The following is a 26,606-nucleotide window of genomic DNA, read 5'->3' as shown; positions in this document are numbered from 1 at the left end:
GCTTTAATGGTGCATAACTTCAGACAAATATGCAAGTTATCAAAAAGAACCACGCAGAAATAACCACACAGTGACCCTGGAGCTTTTGAGGGTCTGGGGCTGTTGCCGGTCCCAAAGATCCAGGGGGCCAGACGCATAGATCTAAAGATTCACAACTAAAACTGTTTACGCACAAAGACAGAAATGTGCAGACATGTTCTTTATGGCGCACGTACGCCACATTCCATTTTCATAAAGCTGTCGTTGTGAAGCAGACTTTACAAAGTGCTTCCCAATGCAGGATTACATGAAAAGATCACCAACGGGGAGATGATGCTCAAATGTAAATAGAGTGATAAAACTCATCACTCATAAATCTTATCAATGCACCTTTGATTGACGTTTAACAGAACGCTGTGCTGACTGCAAAAATGATAACAATCGGGTATATTGTCCAATAGCCTGAACAATGTTTTACCATAAGGTTACATCCTAATCTCCTTACCATATGGCCCACAGCTAGCTCTAGAAAACGGTGTGTATGCTGGTCTGAGGTCTGCGTGAGGTGCTTCTTTTAGAAATACCAGGTGATGTGTGGGAAATGGTGTATGCATGTTTTTATGCTTAAACATCCTTTAAACATCTGGCCCCAGGTAGAGTCTGTGGAGTGGAGTTGGAGTCTTTCTGTCAGTTTCCTGCTTCGTGGTTTATTTTATTTCTGGTGCAGATTGTTTTGCACATTCCAATTGGAAATATTGTTTTCCTATATTTTGCAGTGTGTGCCATTATAATCTTCATGATCCCAGGATTGGGAGTAAAGAGAGAGCAAACTGCAGATTTTCGTATAACCCCAAAAATAATTTCTTTAACCCTTCAAACCAAAGATGGCTTGAAATTTCTATTTCATGTACTTCACTAGCTACACTTCAGTTCTGTTACATCTGAAGGAATAGTCTCACAGTGCATGTAGAGCAACAAATCAAGAATGTTTGACTCCTGTTTAGTTCTGGGAAGTACAATCTATAAAACTATGAAAGTAGATTGTAAGGACAAGGCTACAGCCGTTCAGCACCCCTGGGACCGACAACGGGACAAGAATAGTTTCAAACTGCTAGTTAGGTGAAGACTTTAGAGACCAACAGCAAAGGCTATTTTTTGCCTTTGTCTTCTTGTAGAAACATTTTAATGGTGGGTGTTTTAGAGCCTCAAGAGATTTCCAGCCACACCACGCCACTAACTTCTTCAGATTTGTAATTTCAGTGTGAAGAACTCAGTGTGTGGCATCGTATTTTGGGAAGTGCACAGCCATTAGAGGCGAGTGAAATGAAAGTTACATTATTGTTCCTACAAAGACTTGGTGACGGCGTGAAAAAATCCGAGCACCTCACTGAAACGGGCTGATGCAGAAACAAATGAGCCTTGTTTGAAACGAGCCCTTGGCCTTGCTTTTACGCTGTATGTTTTGGAGAATGTTTGTTTATTTTTTTATGGTTGTGTAATTTAGCTCTTTGAGAATATGTGTGTCCTCTCTGGTTCTGTTACAGCAGCACATGTTGGCGTGGATAAAACTTTGACATTGACAACTTTAGTCTGGAAATGTTCAACAATAAGGGTTGCCCGATGGCCCGGGGCGAGTAAATATAACCACGCACTCGCCCCGTTCTGTTGATCTTCTCATCCGACCCATGTTAAGACCGTAACCATGAATTCCACGTGTTGTACTCTTGTATCGAGAGAAAAAGGTCAGAGGTCAAAAGCAGTAAATGTCCAGGCACACAGACGAGGCCGTCTCAGAGTCCTTCACATCAGACTCCCAGATGGAGTGGAAGTCCCCGTGTAAATGTTCTAGAAGCTACTTAACGCAGGAGCATAAACCAGGCAAGAGAATGTTAATTCACAAAGTGTTAAGCCAACACTAAAAGAACATTAAGTAACACTAATGAAGTAGCTGCCCTCTGATTGGTGCATATGCCAGGCTTATTTCTCCTAAGGAAGGGGAAGGAAACAGTGGAATAATAAAAATATTAATGCTAAATTAAACTAATGAGATATCAAGTTCTAATAGTTTGACTAATCTGACTCAGTGACTCCCGTAACAGACAAAAACATTGTGTAGTCTGAACCCGGCATTAGTTTGGGCTAGCTGGACCTTATAAATTGCCTAAACTGGCATGTCAACATTGACACATGTTGAGAGATCATCATTTTGATGAAGTCCTAATTTTGACTATCCCAAGAATTTATTTTATCATTTATTTTTATCATTCCCTACATTTTTTTATTTCTACCTGGTGTTTATTTTTCTGGCAGAGATGGGCTTCCGTACTTGCAGTTGTCCCGTACAATCATTTTGAAAATTGTCATCAAGCTCCCTGACTCCTGGGATGTTCTTTTAATTACAATGAATTTTTTTGCCGGGTGTATTGATGCAAATGATTTTGGACCCACAGCCAAGTTATGTATTTACATTACATATGTCAAAGTAATGCTCAGTATCTGCTGTAATAGAACCATTTATCTCCACATTCCTGGACTGATTTTGTTCCGTTTTTAGCAAATGGAAATTGTTTTAAAAATTGAGTAAATTAAGTGCCAATGGTTAATATTTTCATGGAATAAAAATGTTTCAACTATCATGTTGTGGTGCATCTTCATGTCTTTATCCCCCTCTAGGGGTGAGAGCTGCTTTCTTCATTTAAAACAGGGGTCTCCATCGTGTTTAGGCCAAGGACCCCTCAGCTGAAAAAGAGACGGAGCAGGGACCCCTCGCTATATATACTGAGCTGCATATTAAACAGGGCCATCAATAATGTGTAGGGTGGACTAGAACCTTTAAATATACCTTTTTATGGTGCAAACAAGGGTGTAACTTTAGTTTGAGAAGTCGGGGGGGGGGGCACAAAACAGGGGGGTACTTTCCATAAAATCATCTCTCAATGCAAATCAAACCAGCTGTTAAGCTAACTGAAATAAAACCATGCCAATCTCTAGGTATGGTGAAGGGTATGTGATGATGTGGGGTATGGTGAAGGGTATGTGATGATGTGGGGGTATGGTGAAGGGTATGTGATGATGTGGGGGTATGGTGAAGGGTATGTGATGATGTGGGGTATGGTGAAGGGTATGTGATGATGTGGGGTATGGTGAAGGGTATGTGATGATGTGGGGGTATGGTGAAGGGTATGTGATGATGTGGGGGTATGGTGAAGGGTATGTGATGATGTGGGGTATGGTGAAGGGTATGTGATGATGTGAGGCCAAGGGAACTTTATCAGGATGCATAGTATCCTGGATCCATGAAATAACTGGCCTTTCAAAATAAAAGTCTGCCTGCCTCTATGGGAATTTAACATAGGGATGTACTGACTTATGCCCCTTGTATTTTAAGGAAGAACATTTATTTATTTACGATACATTATTCATTCACAAAGAAAATTGGTGTACTTAAAGGTTGGATTTTTCCTCATTTTTTTAATTAAGGCATTTGTTTCCAAAAGATGATTATTTTTTTTTATTCCTCTTTTTAGTCAACTTTCGCATGGGTTCATAAACCTATGAGCACCACTGTATATATACCTAGGTATATGTATTATTATTTCTAGGACCCCCTAGGGGTCCCAGACCCCCTGTTGAAGATCTCTGATTTAAAAGATTCTAGTTGCAGTTTGAAACCATGTTTGATATTTGACCCATAAGGAGGAATAAATCAGGACATAACAATCAGTTTGTTTCTGACTCCAAGGAGTAAAGAACCAGGATGCATTCACAGCTTCTCAGAGCAGACATTGGAGATGAGGGTGTATTGAATACAATGCCTCGATCGTACCAGAAGTATCTTTTATCTTAACACATTTGTGCTGCACACAGTAACAAACCAACATTTAGATTCACTATTAAATGAAGAGCCATTCATAAAAACACGTAACCGGTCGGTGGCCTTCTCCTCCTCCCTGGCTCCTACATTTCCTTGGTCATTTCTTCATGTGTTTACATACATAAAAAACGAAATGCTGTTCCCCAAAGTGCAACTGTGCATGATGGTGCACATCTTATTGTGGTCTATATACTGTACATTACAGTACATACAGTACATGTAATATATAATTCTGATTATACTTCTGAATGCAGGACTTAAACTTGCTGCACAGTCTTTTAACAGTGAGGTGATGCTACTTTTACTTAAGTAAAGTCAATACTGAATACCACTGATCAATTATATGTACTATACGGCATAGAGCAGTGTTTCTCAAATGTACATGTACCCCTAGGGGTACTTAGGAGTACTGCAGGGGATACGTGAGTTTTTTGTTGCTAATTTAAAAATATGTCATGCATAATTCATAAAATAATTATACTATAATAATGAATTTGGGATTTATTCTAAACATTTGAAATGTTTTTTTTCAATGTTTTTCAGTTAAAGGCTGTTGTACCAGACTTTCTACTAAAAATGTGACGTTTTTGTCGCCTTCGTTGGACCTATTCTTGCCTTCCCTCCTTCTGTCTACTGTCTTTTTTTGTCACTTCTTTCGAAGATTGTTGCTTTTTGATATTTTTGTCATATTTTCGACCTATTCTTAGCTTCCTTCCTTCTTATTATTGTCTATTTCCAAGGTTTTTTTTGTTTTGTTTTTTTGTCGCCTTTTTCATCAGCATGTATTGATCCTCTTCATATAAACTTTTTTTTTCGACCAAAAATGATTTGGGCAGGTCAGGCGGTACTTGGCTTAAAAACACAATTCAAAGGGGGAACATTATTGACAAAAGTTTGAGAGCCTCTGGCATAGAGTACATAAGGCCTTATGCCAGGAAACAGTAAAAAGAAGACAAGAAAAAGTGAGAAGGAAATGGAGAGAAAAACAGTTTAGAAGATAGAGCCAAAGAGAAGGTGAGACAGATGAGAGGTGAGTGGATTAAACTTTAAACCAGTGTTGTGTCTGGCCAATATAAACTGCCTAGATTAGCAGCGTGACCTGCAGATGAACCACTGAAAGCCACATGCACAACAAAAATAATGTTCCGTTTAGTTTAGTTTATTTGTTCCACAGAACATAAAAAACAAATTCTGCGAAAACTTTGCGTCTGCAGATTCTGCATGGTCCTGCTTGTCAGTGCAATTTCAGTTATTACCACAACCAGAGGGAAATCTGCAACCCAACAGCACACACACTGAGCCCTGCTCTGTATAAGGAACATGTATTTATTGGTAAGAGGTTGATAGGTGCACAGATAGGTGCATGAACACAGGTCAGAAGTACAGAAACAACTGGAAAGCAGAAAACTGGCGTCTGGTCTGATCAGCTGCAGAAAGATGGAGGCGAGGGAGAGGCCTGGAGGGAGAGGGGCCGGCTGATCTGCACCTTCATCTGGGCCGGAATGATTCTCTGTTCTCCCTCTTCTTCTTCCTCCTCCTCCTCCTCCTCTTCTACTGCTTCTTCTTGTAGTCCTCCAGGTGAGCCAGGATCCAGCCGGAGGGACCCAAGACGGCCACGAACAGGGCAGTCATGGCTATCGCCTGCTCCTGAGGGACACACAGACACAAAGAGATCACTGAGCAGCATGTGAGAATACTTTCAGGGTTTTCCCTGCCATTTTAAGTCTTAGGTGCAGCACCCAAGCCGTTTTTGGCAGCACCTAAGCTGAATGAATGTGAAATGCGCCAAAACGTGCCAAAAACAGCGAAAACTAAAAAACCTCGTACCGAGACCTCACAAAGACTCCAAAACTAAAGGAAGGGATTGATTAAACATACTCTCCTATCTGTGTGGGACAAACCCTGTTTCTCTGTGATGCTTTATCTCCAGTGGTTCTTTACTAGACTTGTGTCCCAATTTGGTCATAAGAGAAGAAGGTTGCTGTTATCGTTGGCAGGAAACACAACAACAAAATACTTTTGTTGATTCTGTAGTCTGTCCAAAAACAACACTCTGCCCATCTATTTTCAGGACTCGAAAAAAGTCTGAGTACAAGCAGCAACTCAAGCATTCTGGTTTTCTAATAAAAGCCATCTCCAGTGACGTGTTACTGCGGCTTCAGAACGTCTAAATGTCCTGATTCAATCAGCACAGTCACCATTTGTCTGGCTGCTCTTAATCAAATTAATTGTATTCATTTTGTGTCAAATCCTAACAGAAGTTATCTCAGGACACTACAGATAGACCAGACTCATTTTTTGATTTTTTTACCAAAATGTATTACTTTTCTGAACAACCCCACAACATGAAGGACATATTTAACTTCCACAAAAAAATCCCTATTCTAATTGGTCATTATTTTATGAAATTGAGAACCATAGTCTTCAAACCCGTTATGGACACTAATGAAGCACTCTGAATATAATTATAAAATGTATTCGTAATGAAATCAACATCTTCTATTATAAGAAACATTACCTGTAAAAAAAAAAAAAAAGCACAGAAAGATGTTTATGTGAATAGCAAAATAGATTTTCTAATTTGATTTCTCATATCCCAGTACACTTTCATTGAAGGCCATGGGGGACATGACATGACAAAATAGAGGGTGTCAACTGAAAAAAAAAACAACAAGATCCTTTCTGTTATGAAGACAAAATGTAGGCTATTTAATGTTATTTTACACTGGGACAGTTCAATTGCTATAAAAAGCTGCGGGGACTCATAAAGTGGTTAATAAGTCTCTGTGCCTGTATGTCTGACCGTGATCCATATCAAGGTCAGTCACTTGGCACCTGCCCAACACACAGCTACACCTCACACTACAGTTTACACTAGAACTCCTACACACTCCAGTCCAAAGCCCTGCAGTGCTGCTGACTAATTAACACTGTGGAAGAAGAAGCCAGTTCTGCATAGTCTGCTGTAGGATATGTGATATATAGCCTATGTCGACATTTCGGAATCAATAGTCTCCATATTTCGGGGCTATTTATGTCTGAGCCGAGATGTGTACGTGTTGAATTTAGGCGGAATAATGGCGAGATACTGACGCACATGTCGAAAGAGTTAAACATTAAAATTTGTTCATAAGCATGACGCGCGGACAAATAGTTTTGTTAATGCATATATATGCTCATATAAGTATGAGTGAAGCATGAACATGTAAAGTTTGACGCAGTTAGGGGAAAGTGCTGCCAGCAGGCTGGATTCTGCTCTGTCATATCAGGCCGAGATGCGCTGCTGCGACGCGGAACCGCACCTTACCACTTAATCAAGCTAATAACGCCTTAATTAAGCTAATAACGCCTGATACATAGGCTACAGCCTGTTGCCGGGGATATGTTGCCCTGAACGTGAACTCACCCCCGCAGAGATATGGTGCTTGGCAGGTTTGGCCGACACATTGGCCACAGGGACCAGCTGAGTCCTGAGCGCGCTCCTGAACAGCCGGGACACGGTGGGCAGAGACATGGCGACGGAACCGGAGACTGGAGGACAGTTAGGGACAACTCCACAGGCAGCTCTACCTGACTTTCTGTTTTTCTCTATGTGCCAGGCGCAGGGTGTGTGCGTGTGTGCGTGCGTGCGCGTGTGCGTGTGCGTGTGTGTGTGTGTGTGTGTGTGTGTGTGTGTGTGTGTGTGTGTGTGTGTGTGTGTGTAGGAGGGAGGGAGGAAGGAAGGGAGGGAGGGGGCCGTACAAGTTGAACGCCTCCAGCCAGCGTCGGAATTTAATTGGCCGGCTCACCTCCGGGTATCTGACACCGACCGCTCGGTCGTGTCCTCATTTCACCCGTAGACTGTACAGTAGACTGTAGCCTACAGTAGACTGTATGTAGACTGTATGTAGATGGACCGCCTCTATACTTCCACCTCCTCTTGTCGCTGGGAACACAACACCGCAGCTGCCTGCCGAGGAGACGCTTCTGAGCATTTATTTCGGCAAATGAAATCATGTTGGCTAATATATCACTTGTCAAGTTCAAAGTTCAAACTGTTTCGCAATACGCCTACAAATATAGTAGCCTACAGTGCACTGCATTTCATAGATATTTTACTCCACTTGTAGAGGAAATGATAGCCTAGTGATAGTTAGGAGGTGTTTTATATCTAGGCCTGCTAGAAGCCTACAGTGCGCGTTCAAAACGTGCCTGTTTAGAAAGGGCTTGGCCTGTGCAGCTGCTTCAAGCTTTCTCCAGAACCATTGTCCTGCACTTAATATGCAACCACGCTACTGATTTATGGTGTACTTCTCCTTCAGAGGCAGTAGTCTACGTGATATGCAGGTATACGCAGTATACCCACTAAGAAAGCTCCAGGATTTCTATACACCCACTTAAAAATGCCCAATGACAGGCAACAACATACTTTCCATTAGATTTTTGATATGTTACCAAATTCGGCCCGTTATGAGAGCCAGTCAGCAAAAATCTGTGTTAATCCACCACTAACACTGGACAGAGGAGGGCTCACAGATAAGTTGTCAGCCGGCTCAGGAATATGAGTGTGTGTGACAGTGTTGCTTGAGAGGGGGGGATGAAAATAAAGAGAGTTTTTGTTCAACTACATTTTAGTGTTGTCTTTTTTCGTCAACAATAGGCTACATGTTGATATCGCCACAGTCAGCGTTGAAAGACGGTGGTGCTGTCTCGTTTCGTCATTATTATCGTTAATGAATTTAACACTTCAGGTAGCCAGTGGTGGAAGAAGTATTCAGATCCTTTACTTAAGTAAAAGCTGTGGTGTAGTCTAATGTATGGTAGTGAAATACTGTACTGTACATCCTGCAACACCTGGACTCTCCAGGGGCATATGCAAGGATTCTGTTCGTGGACTTCAGCTCGGCGTTCAACACCATCATCCTGGACATCCTCAGCACCAAACTCACCCAGCTCACTGTGCCAGCCTCCACCTGTCAGTGGATCACAAACTTCCTGACTGACAGGAGTCAGCAGGTGAGGCTGAGGAACATCACATCCAGCACCCGGACTATTAGCACTGGCGCCCCCCACGGGTGTGTGCTCTCCCCACTGCTCTTCTCCCTCTATACCAATGACTGCACCTCAGGAGACCCATCTGTTAAACTCCTGAAGTTCGCTGACGACACAACGGTCATCGGCCTCATCCGGGACGGTGATGAGTCGGCCTACAGATGGGAGATTGATCAGCTGGCTCTCTGGTGCGGTCAGAACAACCTTGAAACTGTGGAGATGATCGTGGACTTAAGGAGGAACCCCCCCACTCTTCCCCCCCATCACCATACTCAACAGCCCTGTGTCTGTTGTGGAATCCTTCAGGATTCTGGGATCCACTATATCCCAGGACCTAAAGTGGGAGCCCAACACTGACACCATCATCAAGAAGGCCCAGCAGAGGATGTACTTCCTGCGCCAGCTCAGGAAGCTCAACCTGCCTAAGGAGCTGCTGATCCACTTCTACACAGCCATCATCCAGTCTGTCCTCTGCATGTCCATCACTGTCTGGTTTGGATCTGCCACCAAAAAGGACAGGAGCAGGAAAAGATCATCGGTGCCAACCTGCCCTCCATTCATGACTTATACACTTCCAGAGTCAGGAAACAGGCAGGAAACATCAGTGCAGACCCATCTCACCCCGGACACAACCTGTTCCAGCTTCTCCCCTCTGGTAGGCGCTACAGAGCACTGGATGCCAAAACCAACAGACTCAGGAACAGTTTCTTTCCACAAGCCATCACTCTGATGAACAGCTGACTCTGACTCACAGTGGCAGGTTCAATTCTTGTGCAATAACCCAGCAACACTGTCTCTAATCATCACCTGTTTACTGGTTCCACTTATTATTTATTCATCATTCTCTATTTCAGAGCTGTTCATACTGTTCATATTGTAATATAATACTTATATAATAACATAATACTTATTTATTCCAGCATCCTTTACACTATGCTCCATAATTCAAATAATAATAATTTATCATAAAAATAATTTACTCCTGCACACTTTGCACTCTTTATTGCACTACTGCCTCAACCTGTCTATATTGTTTCTGTTTATAGTGTGTGTATATATTGTTTGTTTTTGTATGAGTAAGCACATTGTGAGCAATGTATAATCCAAAGCAAAATTCCTCGTATGTGTCCTCATACCTGGCAAATAAAGCTGATTCTGATATGTATATGTATGGGCCAGAATGGGACTTTTGCATTTTGATACATTTACTTATTTTATGCACCAATTCACAGCTGAAATACCATTTTTTATTTAGCCTATGTAAAGAAAAAAAACACATGACAATTCAAAATATGTCAAAAATATGATGGAAAGTATGTTGTTGTATGTCATTGCTCATTTTTAAGAGGTATATGGAAATCCTGGAGCTTTCTTAGTGGTACTGCGTATACCTGCGTATCACGTAGACTACACCACTGAGTAAAAGTACTAATACGAAACCTAAAAAATCCTGCGTTGAAAATGTTACTTAAGTAAAAGTATGTAAGGATCATCAGGTAACTGTAGTTAAAGTATTAAAAATAAAGAACTCTCCTCCCATTGTAGAAAGTGTAAAGGATCCAACCAGTTGTGTGTTTAATGGTCTAATCATCTCAGCTGGACTTGTAGGCCGTTATATTGTTTGCTAGTTTACTTTAGAATAAAACATCAGATTTTATAAACTGCATGTGTTTTGTGGGCAGAAATCTTAATGTGTAAAGTAACTAAAGCTGTAACAGATGAATGTAGTGGAGTAAAAAGTACAATATTTCTCTCTGAAATGTAGCAGAGTAGAAGTAGAAAGTGGCATGAAAAGAAAAGACTCAAGTAAAGTACAAGTACCTCTACATTTGGACTGAAGTACAGTATTGGAGTAAATGTACTTAGTTACATTCCACCACTGCAGGTAGCCTGTATACATTTCCACACAGGCTTAGTGTTACTTGTAATGTACTTATAAAGTAACGTTAAAGTATGGATTTCATTAGCGGAGGTATTTTGCTGATGGAACTGAAGTTAGCAGCACACTCAAACCACCGGAGCCAGGGGAGTCTGAGTGAGACGGAGGAAGACGACTGTCTTTGCCTCGGCAAAATAGTCTCAGGAAGGAACTTGTTTTGGTGGAACATGTGTACGTTCAAAAGTAGTTTTAGTCGTGCAACAGAGAACTCAGATTGGACAGATAGTCTAGCTAGCTGTCTGGATTTACCCTGCAGAGATCTGAGGAGCAGTTAACCATAGTCCTCACAAATCCACCAGAGGTTAGAACGCCAACACAAAGAAAGAGGAAGGGGATGGACATCCGGCCGAAAATTAGGGACATCCGAATTTCCAACGGCAACAGTGGTGTAGTCTACGTGATACGCAGTATACTCACTAACAAAGCTCCAGGATTTCCATATACCCACTTAAAAATGTCCAATGACACACAACAACATACTTTCCATTATAATTTTGATATATTTTGAATTGCCATCTGTTTTCCTTCTTCACATAGGCTAAATGAAGGTATTTCCACCGTAAATTGGTGCATAAAAGTGTATCCAAATACAGGAAATTAAGTTGTTGATGCTCAAAACTTCCCTCGGGGAGGACACCCAGACCCCCCACTATGATATGCCCCTGATATTTATTACTGCATCATCTAGCCTGATTGGACTGGGAAAATAAAAGAGCATTATACTTTAAACAGAGCTTCCAGATTCACAGTTTGAAAGTGTGTTATTATTATTATCATTATTATTGTTGCTGCAAACTGAAGCAAGAACAGGCATTTTAATCGCATCCTGTTTTGCAGCAGCAGTGGCAGCAAAAACTGTCCTGTCCTGTTAGAAGTGTCCTGAGGAGTGTCCCGGGACAGTCAGACACTGTCCTGTACACTGTCCTGTGACTCCATGACTGTCCCGGGACACTCCTCAGGACACTACTAACAGGACAGGACAGTTTTGGTTTGGTGTGACCTGCAGAGGGCGGAAATACGCCGATGATGAGTCTACGCTGCCAGAAATAAAGGTGCAGAAGAAGATCACTTGCCTCCTGCTTACAGGAAATGTTGAGTTCATCAGCCTGCTGGGTGAATGTCTGTCTATGTTGTCTTCATCTAATTAGCCACAACATATCGCTGGTAAGTGTCCGAAGTCACATTCATTGTAGACAGCATGTTAGCGGTTGTATTAACTTTAGACTATTAAGAAACCCCTCCCTCGTGTAAATGGCTTGTTAGCATTAGCTAGGCTACAATTGGCATGTTAGCTGTGTTCTCTGTTAAAAGACTGATATCTTTTCATTATTGACCGTTAACTAATTTTTCAATGCACACTGCTTACTGGCACGATAACAGCAGTTATCGTCGCAGTTTGACTTGTAAGCATTTGTTTACGTGTTGGTTCATGTTACCGTGTTAGCAGTAAGTTAGTCGAATACGGGCTAAACTTTGGTATTACCCATCTGAACTGTTGTTGGTGTTGGTGGCGACGACTTGTATAACGCCCAATGTCGGCGTGAGTGTGCTCTTATGAGTAGCTCCTCGGCTTATTGACCACAGGACGGACGCATACAGTGAGCTGATGTTAGCGCACCACGGACCCAACAACACATGTTCAGTGGTGTAGTCTAATGTAGTGGGTATACTGTAGGCTACTGTGTGTATATGTATGGGCCAGAAAGGGACTTTTGGGGGTGGGCTGGGTGTCCGGGTGTCCTCCCCCAGGTACATTTTGAGCGTCAAAGACTTGATTTCCTGCATTTTGATACACTTACTTATTTTATGCAGCAATTCACAGCTGAAATACCTTTTTTTTTATTTAGCCTACGCAAAGAAAAAAACATGACAATTCAAAATATGTCAAAAATATGACGGAAAGTATGTTGTTGCGTGTCATTGCGCATTTTTAAGAGGGTATATGGAAATCCTGGAGCTTTCTTAGTGAGTATACTGCGTATACCTGCGTATCACGTAGACTACACCACTGACTTTAATATATTGTTGGATTATCAAGATATTTGTTTATTGAATTTGAGTGTTTTATTAAATTTTATATCATTGCGGGAAAAATGTCGGAAAAAGTGACAAAAACGTCGGGAAAAGTGTCGTAAAAGACGACCTAAACGTTGACATTTATTTTATTTTAAATTTGGACCCAGATAAACTAAAAGTCGCAGGTCGACAGGAAGACAACACAAGGGTTAAATGACGTTTTGCGTTGATTGGTAGTGTAAATGGATGCCCTGAAGACTTGCTTTGCGTTAAACAGCCTGGTTTTTGAATAGACTTTGGTCCTGAGGCTTTCTCATTGGACTCGTAACTTACGTGCTGCCGACGTGCGGTTCTTCGTGTGTCTACCACTACTTTTCTCCACGTATGCATCTGTAACGACCTTTGAGTGTTTCCTATTTACATTTAGGGCAGGTCCCTACAAAGCGTTGTGCTGGAGCTGAATGGAAGCAGTGTCAGTTCTTAATACCGTGCTCAGAAGAATTAAGGGAACACTTAATTGTCCCAGTATAACAGCAAGTCAGCTAAACTTCAGGGATAGCATCTGTCCATTTAGGAAGCACAACTGATGGTGGATCAGTTTCACCTGCTTTGGTGCAAATGAAAGTGACAACAGGTACAATGGAGAGGCAAAAGCAAGACACCCCCTAAAAAAGGAATGGTTTTGCACTTTATGCTTCCTAACTAGGGCTGGGTACCGAATTCAATATTTTTAGGCCCCGACCGAATTGCCTCTAAAGCCGAGTTATTCAATAGGTGGTCCATGACCCCTAGGGGGTCCTCAGAGGTAGTGCAGGGGGACGGCCAAATTATGTCAAAAAAAAGAATGTTTTGGAAGTGTGTACGATCATGTTAAATAAAGTAATAAAAATAAATGAAACATCCACAGAAACTAGGAGATTTCTGTAAGATTCTGTGATATGTAACATTATTCCAGCATTTATTTTTAGGGAAAAAAAACAGTACATATAATAAGAAAAAGAGGAATATAAAATGTTAAACCAAATGTTTTTCCTCCTGGAAAATAAAAATAATATATAACATTTATGTAAAATCATACACATTTGGGAAAAGGCTTCAGGCTTTTTACATAAAATGAACATTAATGAGCTCTACTGCACTAAGTGAGACTTGCGTTGTTCTGCCACTAGATGGCAGTCATTCCTCATGTTTGGTAAAGGGTTCTCTCTGTCTGTGATGGAAATCCTTGAATCATACTCCTCTCTGCCGAAGCTATGCTATTACATTAATAGTATTAATGTATTATTATTTGAAACAATTTGCAATAATGTGTGCTTGTAGTTGTTGTTATGCTGTTTGGATACCTTCTAGCATATCTGAACCAACCTTTCTTTCAGACGTACAGCTGCAACCACCCTTTACTTTGCCTCCAGTGCAGTTTGTTTTTACCGACATGAACGACAGCGTTTCTGATTGAGAAAGACTTTATAACCAAAACTAAAATAAAAAAACTGCAGTCCCCAGCAGATTTAAGAAAATTACTGAGACTTTAAAAAAAATATAAAACAATTATTTGTGAGGCGTTTTTAAGACTTGCGTCTTCATTAAGAATCAGGGTTTCCCCCAGAAAAGTTGTTCAGCCCGGTGGCAAGTGTCTTTTTTTCGACGAGGGCCCGGCTGGGGCCAGTCCCAGACTGATGGCAGCATTAATGTAGAGCCCAATAGTTTCTGGACAACAGAATCATCGAAGGAATCGCTGAATTGAGAATTTAAAAAAAGCTATAAGACAGCTTTCATAGAGCCCTACATTAAGTCAGTGCTAAAAGATAACTGGAGTGGAGATTTATAAATATGACTATGTCTAAGTTTCCAACCGAGTCGCCCCGCTGTGACTGTAGTTAAAAATACACCAAAAAATCATTTCCAGCTTAGGCCTGGTTAGAGTGCGGATCGGGCCGCATTATTCTGTCCGAGCCCAACCTGAGCCCGACATAGTTAAAATTTTGTTTTTTTTCTCATACTAATGACACATGTACGTTTGTTTGTGTGGAAGGCGTTTATTAAGCAGCTGTAGGAAGGCATTGAGAAATGTCAACAGATGAGGCATCAGCGCACACGCTGGGTCCCGATGGGCTCGGTTCGGGTATCCATCCTCTAGGCCTGGTGGGGGGCAACTAAGGCCTGGTGGGCCACCAGGCTTGCAATACACTGGGGCAAACACTGGGAATAAATGGGTTTGATAATAACAAAAAATAGAATAACACCAGACTAATTTTAAAAGACGGTTAACAGTCGAGTCTCAAAAGTCTGCGCATCTATTGGAAGAGTTTTCAAAATGGTCCTTATTTTCAAGTGCAGTAAGTGATGATAACATCACTTTGAAACAGTGTAGGCGACCCAGTGTTGGTGTGATGCATTCCATCACACAATCTATCACAAGCAAGTTTCGGGACTCGGCAGGTCGATTTTCATCGCGCACTGAAATGTGCAGTGACCAGTCGCTGTGTTGAAGGTAGGAAAACTAAAACATAAAAGTGTCTCTTCAACATCTCTAATGGCTGCCGTTGTGTTGGTGTCCTGTGTAGGTCCAGAGAGTGGATGCTGCCTTCACTTCCTGCTGGTCTCCATCCTCCCATTTCAGCTGAGTCTCAACTCCGAATGTTTGCGTGTGTGTGCAAGTTGATGGTGTGTGCACCTGACTGTGCCTATTGGGTGTATGTAAATCCATTCTAGGCCTATATGTGTGTGTGTGTGTGTCTGTCAATACCCCCCAGCCCACCATGTCCCCGTGTCCCTCAACGCTCCAGCGGATTCCATTGGTGTGTCTTGGCCTCCTCTGTCTGCTGCTGCCCCTCACTGACTCCACAGTATCTAAGAAGGGCCCAACCCAGGTCCTGAACACAACACAAGCTAACTGCTCCGCTGCACGTGAGTATCACAGTGATGGAAGAAGTATTCAGATCCTTAACTTTAGTAAAACTACTAATAATGTCTACTTTATTCCTTTATAATGCCCATATTTAATGCTGTCTTTTTTAAAGTTTATCCTTGCACTGCTATAGTTTTTATATTACTGTTTACATTATTCTCTTATATTGTCCATATTTAATGCTGGTCTCTAGACTTTATCCTTGCACTATTGGACCTATTTGCACTACCACCATGACACACACTCTCATACTGAATCACAGGGTCAGTCCCTGCCCTGTCACTGCAAGCGTCTCATGCTTATACATCCCTTAGTACATTCATGTGGATTTTTTATTTTATTTAGTATTTTTTCTTTTATTGTCCATGTTATTCAACACAGTCCATACTTTTTTATCATCCTGTTTATGATGTATGTGTATGTTGTGTGTGATGTGTTTAAGCTACTGGGACCTTGAATTTCCCCTTGGGATCAATAAAGTATCTCTCTATCTCTCTCTCTCTATCTATCTATCTACCAACCACCACGCTGTAAAAACACTCTGTTACAAGTAAAGGTCCTGCAGTGAAAATGTTACTTAAGTATGTAAGTATCATCAGGAAAATGTAGTTAAAAGTAAAGAAGAATCCTCCCATTTTAGAAACTGGAAATGATCCAAACAGTTCAGTCAATCAATGAAGTGTTTAATCAGCTAATTGTTTCAGCTGGACTTAACATAATAACACATCAGATTTTATAAACTACATGTGTTTTGTGTGCAGAAATCTTAATGTGTAAAGTAACTAGTAACTAAAGCTGTAACAGATGAATGTAGTGGAGTAAAAAGTACAATATTTCTCTCTGAAATGTAGCGGAGTAGAAGTAGAAAGTGGCATGAAAAGACTCAAGTAAAGTACAAGTAGGGTTGGGCAATATATCAATATTGTGTTATGAGTGTGTGTCTTAGATTTTGGATATCGTAAATGGCTTAAGTTTTGTCTTTTCCTGGTTTCAAAGACTGCATTACAGTAAAGTTATGTCATTTTTTGTTACCAGACTGTTCTAGCTCTTCTGTTATTTTTACCTTTACCCACTTAGTCATTATATCTACATTACTGAAGATTATTTATCTAAAATCTCATTGTGAAGAGATTTTGTTAAAGCACCAATTGTCACCCCTATAATATCGCCACAATATCGACGTTGAGGTGTTAGGACAAGAATATCGCAATATCTGATTTTCTCCATATCGCCAAGCCCTAAGTACAAGTATCTCAACATTTGTACTGGAGTAAATGTACTTAGTTACATTCCACCACAGGAGTATGAGCCAGGATTCAGACATAAAGGAGCGATGGTCACACAGCTGAAAAAAAAGTCTGAAATGCCTTTACATATATGTAAATACATGTTTATGTACATATGTCTGCTATGCAGAGATGCATCTGGCCATTCATTCAAAAACAAAAGCTAGTAACTTGTTTTAAAACTGTAGTGGTATTTTCAGTATTTAATCTACATTAAAAACCCACCAGAGATACCCATGGTGTCCATTTAGATTCGTAGTGTTCAGCGTTGGATTTCACCAGCTAGGCTGCGGTTCAATAGTAAAAAAAAAAAAAAAAACTTCCTGTGTGTTTTCCTAACTGCTTTTTTCTTACGCATTTTTTAGGCTACAACATTTTTTGTCACATACAGCAAACATCTCCTCACTATCCACTAGCTGCCTGTCCCTTGAACACACTGTAAAAAACATCTCCTCACTATCCACTAGCTGCCTGTCCCCTGAACACACTGTAAAAAACATCTCCTCACTATCCACTAGCTGCCTGTCCCCTGAACACACTGTAAAAAACATCTCCTCACTACCCACTAGCTGCCTGTCCCCTGAACACACTGTAAAAAAACATCTCGTCACTATCCACTAGCTGCCTGTCCTCTGAACACACTGTAAAAAAACGCGGTCTCTGTAGACAGCCCAGGCTCCACAAACGCCAACAAAAACAAACTGGCCAACCTGCACCACCAAACATAACAGTCTTCCAGCCAATAACCATCAAGAAGGATTTGGGGGTGGGGGTTGTGGGGTTAGTGTGTGGAAACAGAAGGGAAGGGGACTGGATGAGGAGGAGGGAGGGGCGAGCTAGCCTCCGTTTTGTTTGACAATACTTTGAGCGTCAACAAGAAGTGACCTCACCCAACATCACTTAGAGCACCTTTAATGTAAAACGTCATGAGGTCAAGGAAAGGTGTGAAGGAGAATTCAAAAGGACATAGGAAAAGACATCACAGGAAAATACACCATGGGAAGAAAGGGTCCAGGGAGAAAAATATTCAACTTCCCCTTTTTTAACAGTAGATGGTGCTGTTATCTTAAACAAGCACTAGTGAGTCCTGCCGCTGCACTTTTTAGTATGAACACTAGATGTCGCTGCCATTTTCACACATGAATACAACTGGGCTCATTAAATCCACAGTCTCAGCTTTTATGGCGCTTACCCACTGCTAGTACCAGCTCGGCCTGGCTCGGCTCGACTCGGCCGCGGTGCCCCGTCCTCCTTTTTCCATTACAGATTTAGTACCGCCTCATGCGTGAGGTGAGCGTGGCTGGTCGTCATAGCGATGCCACAGGAAACTGCCGTGACCTAACGCGACACACACACAGAATGTGGAAGGTGTGTTGTTGTTGATTCTCAGCATGTGGCTGTTTGCCAGAAGACACATTTAGTTTCTAAAGAAGCTGGAGGCAGCAAAAAAACACACCGCTGGCTAAACTATTTAAAAATGGCGTGTTTGTTCACCACACCCCTGTCTGTCGCTAGCAATGATGACGCAGTGATTAGTGACGATTCTCTCCGACCAATCAGCAGTCTGCAGGTTTTCACGTCACCTTTTGGTATCGCCTCAGCTCGCTTGGAACCTCGACCGATGTGATACTAAATGAAGTACCTGTTGGCAGGTACCAGGGACTTTTTATCAGAATGCAAAAACCAAAAAAGACGAGTAGAGTCGAGGTGAGTCGAGCAGGTACCATGTCATGGAAAAACGCCATTAGTTGGACCCAACTTCAGGACTGTTTAGCCAAGCTCCTGCAGGTCTCAGGGGTTCAACAAAGTGTCAACTCAACAGGTCTAAATACTTTACAAAGCTGCTTTCATCTGTGTTTCTTTTGTCACGTCTGTTTCCGTAGGCTTTGGTTATGTAAACAGTATAGTATAAATATGTTTATGATTCATTAATGTTTATTTTTTTCCTTCTCTTTAGTCATTGCTGGAGTTGTTTGTTCCCCGGGGGATAATGGTGATGTCGGTGAAAATGCAACCGATCTACAACTGAAAGGGCACTTAAAAGGCAAACAGAAGGACCAGTTTCCCAACAACTCATCTTTGTCCACCAGCCACACCTCCGTCAGCCACGCGTTAAGTTCCTCTGTAGCGCTCACTCAGCCTTCTACCGTCACAGGCTCGCCCACGCAGGCGGCTCACACTGATGCTGCTACGACCGCAGCTACACAACCTGTTGGGAATGTAGTCCCAGCCGTTTCACTGGGGACTTCTGCAACCACGACAGCACCACCGTCGGCTGCCACAACAGCTACGTCTACAACACTGATGACTACAAAAACAACAGCAATAACTACACAAACGTCTGCTGCTACAACCGCTACGTCTACAACACTGATGACTACAAAAACAACAGCAATAACTACACCGTCTGCTGCTACAACAGCTACGTCTACAACACCGCCAACAACGCCAACATCTACAGCAGCAGCCACAGCGCCACCCCCTGCAACATCTGTAAAAGCAAGAACCAGACTTACAACGGCTAACCCAACTGTTGCTATGACTACAACCACCGGTACAAAGATATCATCAGCCGCCACGCCACATCACGCCCTGAGTACTGGGAAGCCACCAATTCAGACCTCTCTACCCACAGGACCTACTACCATAACCACTACCAGTCCCAGCACACCGACTGGTCGCAGTGCGCCTGTCGCCCCGGGACCGAGGGTTCCCGTGGTAGACGTGGCGGGGGCCCCTCTGACCAAGCAGCTGGTGGACACGGCGTCCTTGCTGTCCGTCCTGCTCTTCGGCCTGCTCTTCTTCCTGGTCACGGTGGCCGTGTTTGTCACGCAGGCCTACGACAGCTACCGGAGGAAGGACTACACCCAGGTTGACTACCTGATCAATGGCATGTACTCCGACTCTGGGGTGTGAGGGAGGGGAAGGGGGAAGGGGGAAGGGGGGAGGGAGTAGGAAGAGGCGAAGCACACCGCTTGGAGGTTGTTTTTGTGCTTGGAGTCAGAGACCGGAGTGGAAGACGGACTGGGAGGTAATGCGCTGGTGCTCTGAATTCACGAGGTGAGTTCACGGAAAAGTAGGAGTGAACTAAACTGACCAGCATCTCACTGAACTGACCCTGGAGCAGTCACTGATCTGTTTCCTCTTAACAGCTCCACTTAGCACTTTGTTCTTTCTGCTTTTCCTTCTTTAATTGTTTGAATGTGAAGAGTTTGGCTTGTCCCTGCTTTTCCAAATGTTGAGCATCATAAATAGAGGTTACGTGGATATAACTCCAGTTCTATGCGTACGTGCAAAGCCCTTTGCTATTGGCCCACGACGGAATCTCCTCCACAATGCTGGGCAGACCAACTGTAGTTGGTTCCAGGGCTGCTGGACCAATCAGGATGCTTCCAAGGTGATAACAAGCTCAACAGATGATTTTTCATGTTCCCAATGTCTGGCTGAAAAAAAATAGATCTGTCAAATTGTTTGAGTTATTGTACCTTTTTTAGATGTATGTCGTCACACAGAGGTGTAGTGCTCATTAAGGACTAGGGATATCAAAACAATCAAGTTTATATGAATTTGGGCACCAACTATATCGGAGACTTAACTTTCATTTTCTAGTAACTAACTAATAACTTATTTTAGATAAAAGTGACTGAAAATGTTAAATAAATAACCAGCAAATTGATTTAAGACTTGTCAGTCAACCTCGACCCTACCGGAACAGGCACTTGAATTAGCTCGTCTAAAACACATCCCACTGGGAATGAACCAAGATGCGTATTGGGGCTGCAACTACCGATTTATTTTCATTGGTGATTAATGTGAGGATTATTACCTGGATGGATGGAGGGATTAGTTGTTTGGTCTCTAAAATGTGGATCAGTGTTCCCAAAGCCCAAGATGTCGTCCTGAAATGTCTTGTTTTGTCCACAACTCAAAGATCTTCAGTTTACTGTCCCAGAGAGAAGAAACTAGAAAATATTCACATTTAACAAGCTGATATCACACAAGTTGACTGTTTTCATAAAAAATTACTCTAAGTGATTAATCGATTATCAAAATAGTTGGAGAATAATTGAATAGCTGAAAACTAATTGATTAATGGATTAATCTTTGCAGCTCTAATGCGTGTCATGAAACACTCCCACATACTGTGTGTGCAAAATAACATCAACAGAGCTGGGCGATAATTCAATATCATTATAAACTTTGAGTCATGTCGTATCACGAGCATGTGATCATATTGTGTTAGTTTGTCCAAATTGAGATTTGAGAAAACTAAATTCACTTAAAAACAAAATGGGTTCTTTGGGGGTTTGTTTTGCACACTTGAATAATTTAGTTTGATGTCACGCATTGACATCCACTTGAACATTTTCTGTAAACATTTTCTACATGGGAAAGTATTATATATTAATATAGTGATAGTGATTGGAAGTATCACCAGATGATGCTAGTTTAAAGCTAACTCGACAAAAACCTGGACCCCAAAGTCACTGTTAATAATTTCAGAACTCATTCCACTTCAGTTTAAAAATATCAACATTTAGCTTTGGGAAATTTTGGGGGGTTAAGTGCTCATAGTCACATGTGTACTGGTGTATTCCGGTTTATAATAGTCTTACCTTACTGTTATAGTTTTGGCCATCATTTCTATGAGAAATGGTAATATTGTACTTATAAAGTAAATTGGTGAGCTCTGGAAACCCGGCCTGACCCCCTGAAAGCTGCAGTGGTCTAACCTCTCACCTTGCTGCAGTGATGTAGACGTGTCTGGACACTGTGACATCACTGTTGCCCGTGGTTACAAGCAAACCCGAGCATTCAGATGATCACCCAGGTCGGCACAAAACAAACCTTTTTGTTTTTCCTGTGCAACGAGAGATTATTAGCAGAGTCAGGATGTCTGCACGGAGAAGAACTAAAGTCTCCAGCAACGCTTGTAGGATAAACAATAACTTAATTGCAAGACCAGCCCGTTTCGGCTTGTGGGCTTCCACAAAAAACTGTTGGCTTTTCTACAACCTGTCTGTCTGACTTTGGTGAGTCAGTTGTGATTATAAGTGATAGAAACGATGGCAATAACTACAAAAGTAAGATGCAAGTTGTAATACACGGTTTTACAGTTGAATGATCCCTGGAGCCTGCCGAGATAGCAAACCATTCAGTAGCAGCAGTGTGCCATGAAAACCTGAAAACTCTGACCTGAGTGACTCCACAGCATAGGGAGCTTGGCCTCTTCCATACTTTAATCAAAAGTAAATAACCATGTGGAAAAACGTTCCCATGGTTCCACAGAGGTAGAAGAGTTTTCTCAGAAGATGTTTCCATTGCTCTGCATTAAGTTACCCCAGATGTGGCCTGCTGAGTCGTGGCCAAAGTATATACTGTGTTCTGTCTGGTTTAGTCAGTAGGCCAGGGAGGGACCACCGAGCAATCTTAGGCAAGTCATCAGGTTGAGGATTTTCTCTCTTGTCGGTCTGTTAATGTTGGTCTATATCAGCGACTTTTAATTCCCAGGATTGTTCAGGTCCCGCCGGAAATTCCACCGGATGTCTCTCTTTTCTGATGTCCGTTACCTTCCTCTGTCTCTGTGTTGGCGTTCTAACCTCTGGTGGATTTGTGAGGACTATGGTTAACTGCTCCTCAGATCTCTGCAGGGTAAATCAGCTAGCTAGACTATCTGTCCAATCTGAGGTTTCTGTTGCATGACTAAAACAACTTTTGAACGTACATGTTCCACCAAAACAAGTTCCTCCTTAGGCTTAGCGCCGCCCAAGACGACTGTGATTGGTTCAAAGAAATGCCAATGAACCAGAGCATGTTTTTCTCCCATCCAGGAGTAATGTGTGGACTAGCCAGACCTTCCTCCGCAACGCTGTAGAAGGTCTGGCAATGCGGGACAAGTTAGTGTTGGTACGTTGGCTCAGTGTTGTTGAGCCGTGTGCACGTTGTCAGCAGCAGAGGCTCTGTTCTGTTTGTTTGGATGTCAGACAGACGTATTAAAACGCTCTGCCTCGTTCCATTCACACTGAGTTAATTAAATCAATCCTGGTTACATTCAGATTATTCTCCTTTCAGGAACTTGATCAATGAGTTCAAAGATGTGACCTGAGGCGGAACAGCTGTAAGGTCCTACTCCTGCCCATTGAAAAGCAGCTGTGCCGCCCCCCCCCGCCCTAATGATGTGGTTGCACACACAAACATTGAGGTTGGAATTGGACTGGTGGAAATAAACATGCATCACTTGTGAGGAAAGCTCTGGAGATAACCAATTACAGACAACAATTAACCTTTGTTTATCCACGTGACTGACTGACGATGGTATGTGCAGCGCTTTTCGTGTGGCATTTCCTAATTGCTGCTGTTCTGGTTTGTTTAAAACATCTCTTCATTTCACTACTTGAAACACACATTCAGACATTTTGGGAAGTCAGTTTGTGTGCTGTAAAACTCAGTTATAGTACATGAGGAAAAAGCCATGAGTTCATAATTTCTATGGTCACAGAAGCTACGTATCGATAATAGTAATAGATGGCGTGACTCTTATTGCTTAGGCGTTTGAATTGCTCAGCATGAACTGAGACTTTTGTTGCCCGACGCTCCTAAATCCTGTTATCGCTTTACTGTCAACACTAAGGTGTAACGTAAAGGTTAAAACATGTCTGAAGCCCTATTCGTCTAAATGAGCATGTGAATCTGCCATGTCTGTAATTTGAGCAAAATTTTCACCGCAAATTGCCTACTATATTTCGCCAAACCCAGAGGTTATGTAATAATATTAGCTGGCATCTCTCTGATTCGGCGTCGTATTGGCTGTGTTGGCATTGACTGAGCCTTGATATCACATGTGGGGGAAAGTCTCAGTGAACTCCAGTAAAATACACACTTCATTTATCCCCACGAAACGCAGACCTGGGGCGGTGATTTTGAAATCCCATGAGGTCCCCTGGTAATACTAGTCCCATATGAATAGGGCTTTAAGCACATTTCTACATCAGGGTTCCCCCCAATAGTTTCTGTGATAACAGAATCATGGAGGGAATCGCGATATTAAGAATTTAAAAAGGCTATGACAGATTCCATAGGGCACTACATTAGGTCAGTGCTAATAGCCAACTGGAGATTTGAAAATATGACTTAAGTTTCCAATTGACTGTTTAAAAAAAAAAAAAAATCTTAAATACATTAAAAATTATATTATAATAATTGCTGGTTTAGGCCTGGTTGGGGGCAACTTAGGCCTGGTGGGAAACCCTGTACATGTATTACAGACAGATGTGGTAATAGCCTACATGTAGCTTAGCACAAGGACTGGAGGCTAGGCTAACACTTAGCTAAACCCACCCTGGGCCTGTCTGTCTCTACTGGAGAGATCTGTACAAGATGAGATGAACTCATCCAGATCCCTCATCCAACTGTGGCTGACCGCAGCTAACGGCTATTTCCCAAATGTTTCTTTGAGATTTCAAGGTCTTATGATTTCATTTCATTCCGTTAGCTTTCATTGATGCCGATGACATTTCTGCTGCTTTTCCATGTTTCGTGTTTTTGCACATTTTCTGCAGTGAGTCATGGGAACGGGGCCATGCTAGTTTATTTCGATACATTTTATATTTCTTTATTTCTCATGGACGGTGAATGTTTTTTGAATGCTCAACTATTTTGCAAACTTGTGGGTTGTATTTGGCCCATAATTCCTCAAGTGATTCTTCATATAGCTTCATATGTTCCTCGCTGTACGTTTCCTCATGTTTTTGTTTAGACGTTTAATATTTCACTGATGAACATGAATCTGAAGCTGTTCATCCTCTTAGTTTTAATACAATTTGGAGACTCATCATTCCTAGAAATATTGCATTCAGCAAAGAAAAAGAAACTCACAATTATGACTTCCATATAATATTTTGTGACTTACTTATGGATGCACCAATCCAACGTTTTCACTCCCGATACCTGAGCTTTGGGTACCGATCCGAGGCACTCTCACACCGATCTGATCTAACAAATAATTGACACGTTTTAGTTTAGTTTATTTCAATCACATAGATACACAACATCGCACACATAACATAAATGATGATAAACAAAAACTGTCACCTTAATTCATACGGTGTCATCTTAACTCATTTATAATCAATACTGACCCAAAAGGTTGAAGCATTTGCTTATTACACCGACCCTTTTTACATTCTATTTTATTTATATTTTGTTCTAAGGTCCCTCAGAATCTTAACACTTAAGTGTATTATTAATTTCTGTATATTATATACATATAACATATTAAAACACATTACGTGCAGAAGATATGAAATAAAACAAAACAAAATGCATTCCCGTTCATATACACGTTGCCATACAGCCTCACTTTTATATTTTTGTTTAGCATCTTCTTTTTTAGTATTTTCTTTTGAAATCTTTGTAGTGTGTTGCACAAGTCTCACGGTGTAAGAAGTGACTTAAAGCTGGCCTCACTTTGTAAAACTAAATATAACAAATACATGGATACACATTTACAGAATTGGTAGTTATTAAAATAATGAACAATAAAGAATAGATCGGCCCCATTGCCACCTGATCCAGCTGTTAATATTGGCCTGATATCAGTATTAGATCGGTGCATCCTCATAATTATCTGACGTGATCATAATTATGGGATTTCTCATAATGAGAAAGTTCCCATTGTTTTTCCATAATGAGTGAAATACTCTGGTTCATAAGATAGATTGCTGTTAGAATCTCAGTTCTGAGTCCCAATTCACAACTATGGGTATGGTAGTTATACATGTGAATGCACAGATAACTGTCTACAGTTTGAATAACATTTGACAAAGTGATGAACAATATATGATATTGAGGATTATGGACAGAAGTTCTCGGTGTGTTGAGATGCTACAGACTGAATTACTGTTGCCTTTTTCTCTTTTCTGGACCAGTTTGTATTCCTTTTTGTTCTTCGGGTTTCATGCTTGATGGACAATTGCCAAATAATCACTGAAGCACATTATTGTAAGATAGAGCCAAGGGAAACATAAAGCCATTATCAATATGTGACTGAGTGAAGGAGGACGATCTATGGGTGATCTAGCTCACACAGCAGAAGATGTTTTCAAATTAAAAACTGTTTGTGCCATAAACTATGTCTGCAGTATATAAAATGCATTAGGTTTGACCCAAACCTTTTTTTTTTTTTTTTTTTTTGTATTGGGCCTGCAAACTTTGTGTTAATTTTCCATTTCTTTAATGTTGATGTCATGCCATAACTGATGCTTATTTTTTGTTAAAAGAAAATCCTCAACAGTTTTTGAAAAATATCTGGTTTTAGAAATGCAGGGACCCTTTCCATTTGTTTACAAGAGCAGCGGTATGGATGCAGAGAGCGGCTGTGTTGTCGTTCATTTTTTGTCATGACAATTTGATGTTCAATCCCGGTATCTCGGTAACAAGGTTGTGATTCCAATAACTGGAGAAAAAGTCGGTAACACTTTACTTGAAGCTATCTACATAAGAGTGACATGACACTGTCATGACACATGAACCCTAACCATAACCATAACTTGTCATGACAAAAACTGAATGACA

General features: G+C 41.5%; 3 protein-coding genes and 1 long non-coding RNA gene across 7 annotated transcripts in view; 3 read left to right on the top strand and 1 right to left on the bottom strand.

Moving 5' to 3' along the window:
* Positions 1 to 2,615, top strand: part of tmem170a (transmembrane protein 170A) — an 8,783-nt gene extending 6,168 nt beyond the window's left edge. Inside the window, exon 3 of the mRNA XM_031285446.2 lies at positions 1 to 2,615. This exon is cut by the window's left edge and continues 2,109 nt beyond it. The gene's annotated coding sequence lies outside the window, so the exon portion shown is untranslated.
* A 2,544-nt stretch (positions 2,616 to 5,159) lies between these two features.
* On the bottom strand, positions 5,160 to 7,529 carry LOC116040179 (cytochrome c oxidase subunit 8B, mitochondrial). The gene is made up of 2 exons (XM_031285447.2): positions 7,260 to 7,529; positions 5,160 to 5,500 (listed from the first exon to the last, which is right to left on the bottom strand). Exons 1-2 carry the CDS (start codon positions 7,365 to 7,367, stop codon positions 5,405 to 5,407), a joined length of 204 nt encoding a protein of 67 aa, XP_031141307.1. The 5' UTR covers positions 7,368 to 7,529; the 3' UTR covers positions 5,160 to 5,404.
* Positions 7,530 to 11,860: 4,331 nt separating this feature from the next.
* wu:fa25f02 (uncharacterized protein C11orf24) lies at positions 11,861 to 21,312 on the top strand. 4 transcript variants are annotated; one of them, XM_036003229.1, is made up of 4 exons: positions 11,861 to 11,987; positions 15,404 to 15,503; positions 15,626 to 15,746; positions 18,991 to 21,312. In XM_036003229.1, exons 2-4 carry the CDS (start codon positions 15,417 to 15,419, stop codon positions 19,947 to 19,949), a joined length of 1,167 nt encoding a protein of 388 aa, XP_035859122.1. In that variant the 5' UTR covers positions 11,861 to 11,987; positions 15,404 to 15,416; the 3' UTR covers positions 19,950 to 21,312. The 4 variants fall into 4 exon arrangements, with proteins under 4 accessions (XP_035859122.1, XP_035859121.1, XP_031141303.1 ...); XM_036003228.1 differs by having other exon boundaries at positions 15,404 to 15,530; XM_031285443.2 differs by having other exon boundaries at positions 11,862 to 11,987; positions 15,593 to 15,746.
* A 1,519-nt stretch (positions 21,313 to 22,831) lies between these two features.
* On the top strand, positions 22,832 to 25,914 carry LOC116040181. Its single transcript, XR_004102602.2, has 2 exons — positions 22,832 to 23,563; positions 23,610 to 25,914. It is a non-coding gene; the product is annotated as an uncharacterized LOC116040181 (long non-coding RNA).
* The last annotated feature ends 692 nt before the right edge of the window (positions 25,915 to 26,606 follow it).

The sequence above is a fragment of the Sander lucioperca genome, chromosome 7 (genome assembly GCF_008315115.2).
Source record: "Sander lucioperca isolate FBNREF2018 chromosome 7, SLUC_FBN_1.2, whole genome shotgun sequence".
Taxonomy (NCBI): Eukaryota; Metazoa; Chordata; class Actinopteri; order Perciformes; family Percidae; genus Sander; species Sander lucioperca.
Note: the sequence above shows the minus strand (reverse complement) of the source record. Positions and strands in the feature narration are given on the sequence as shown.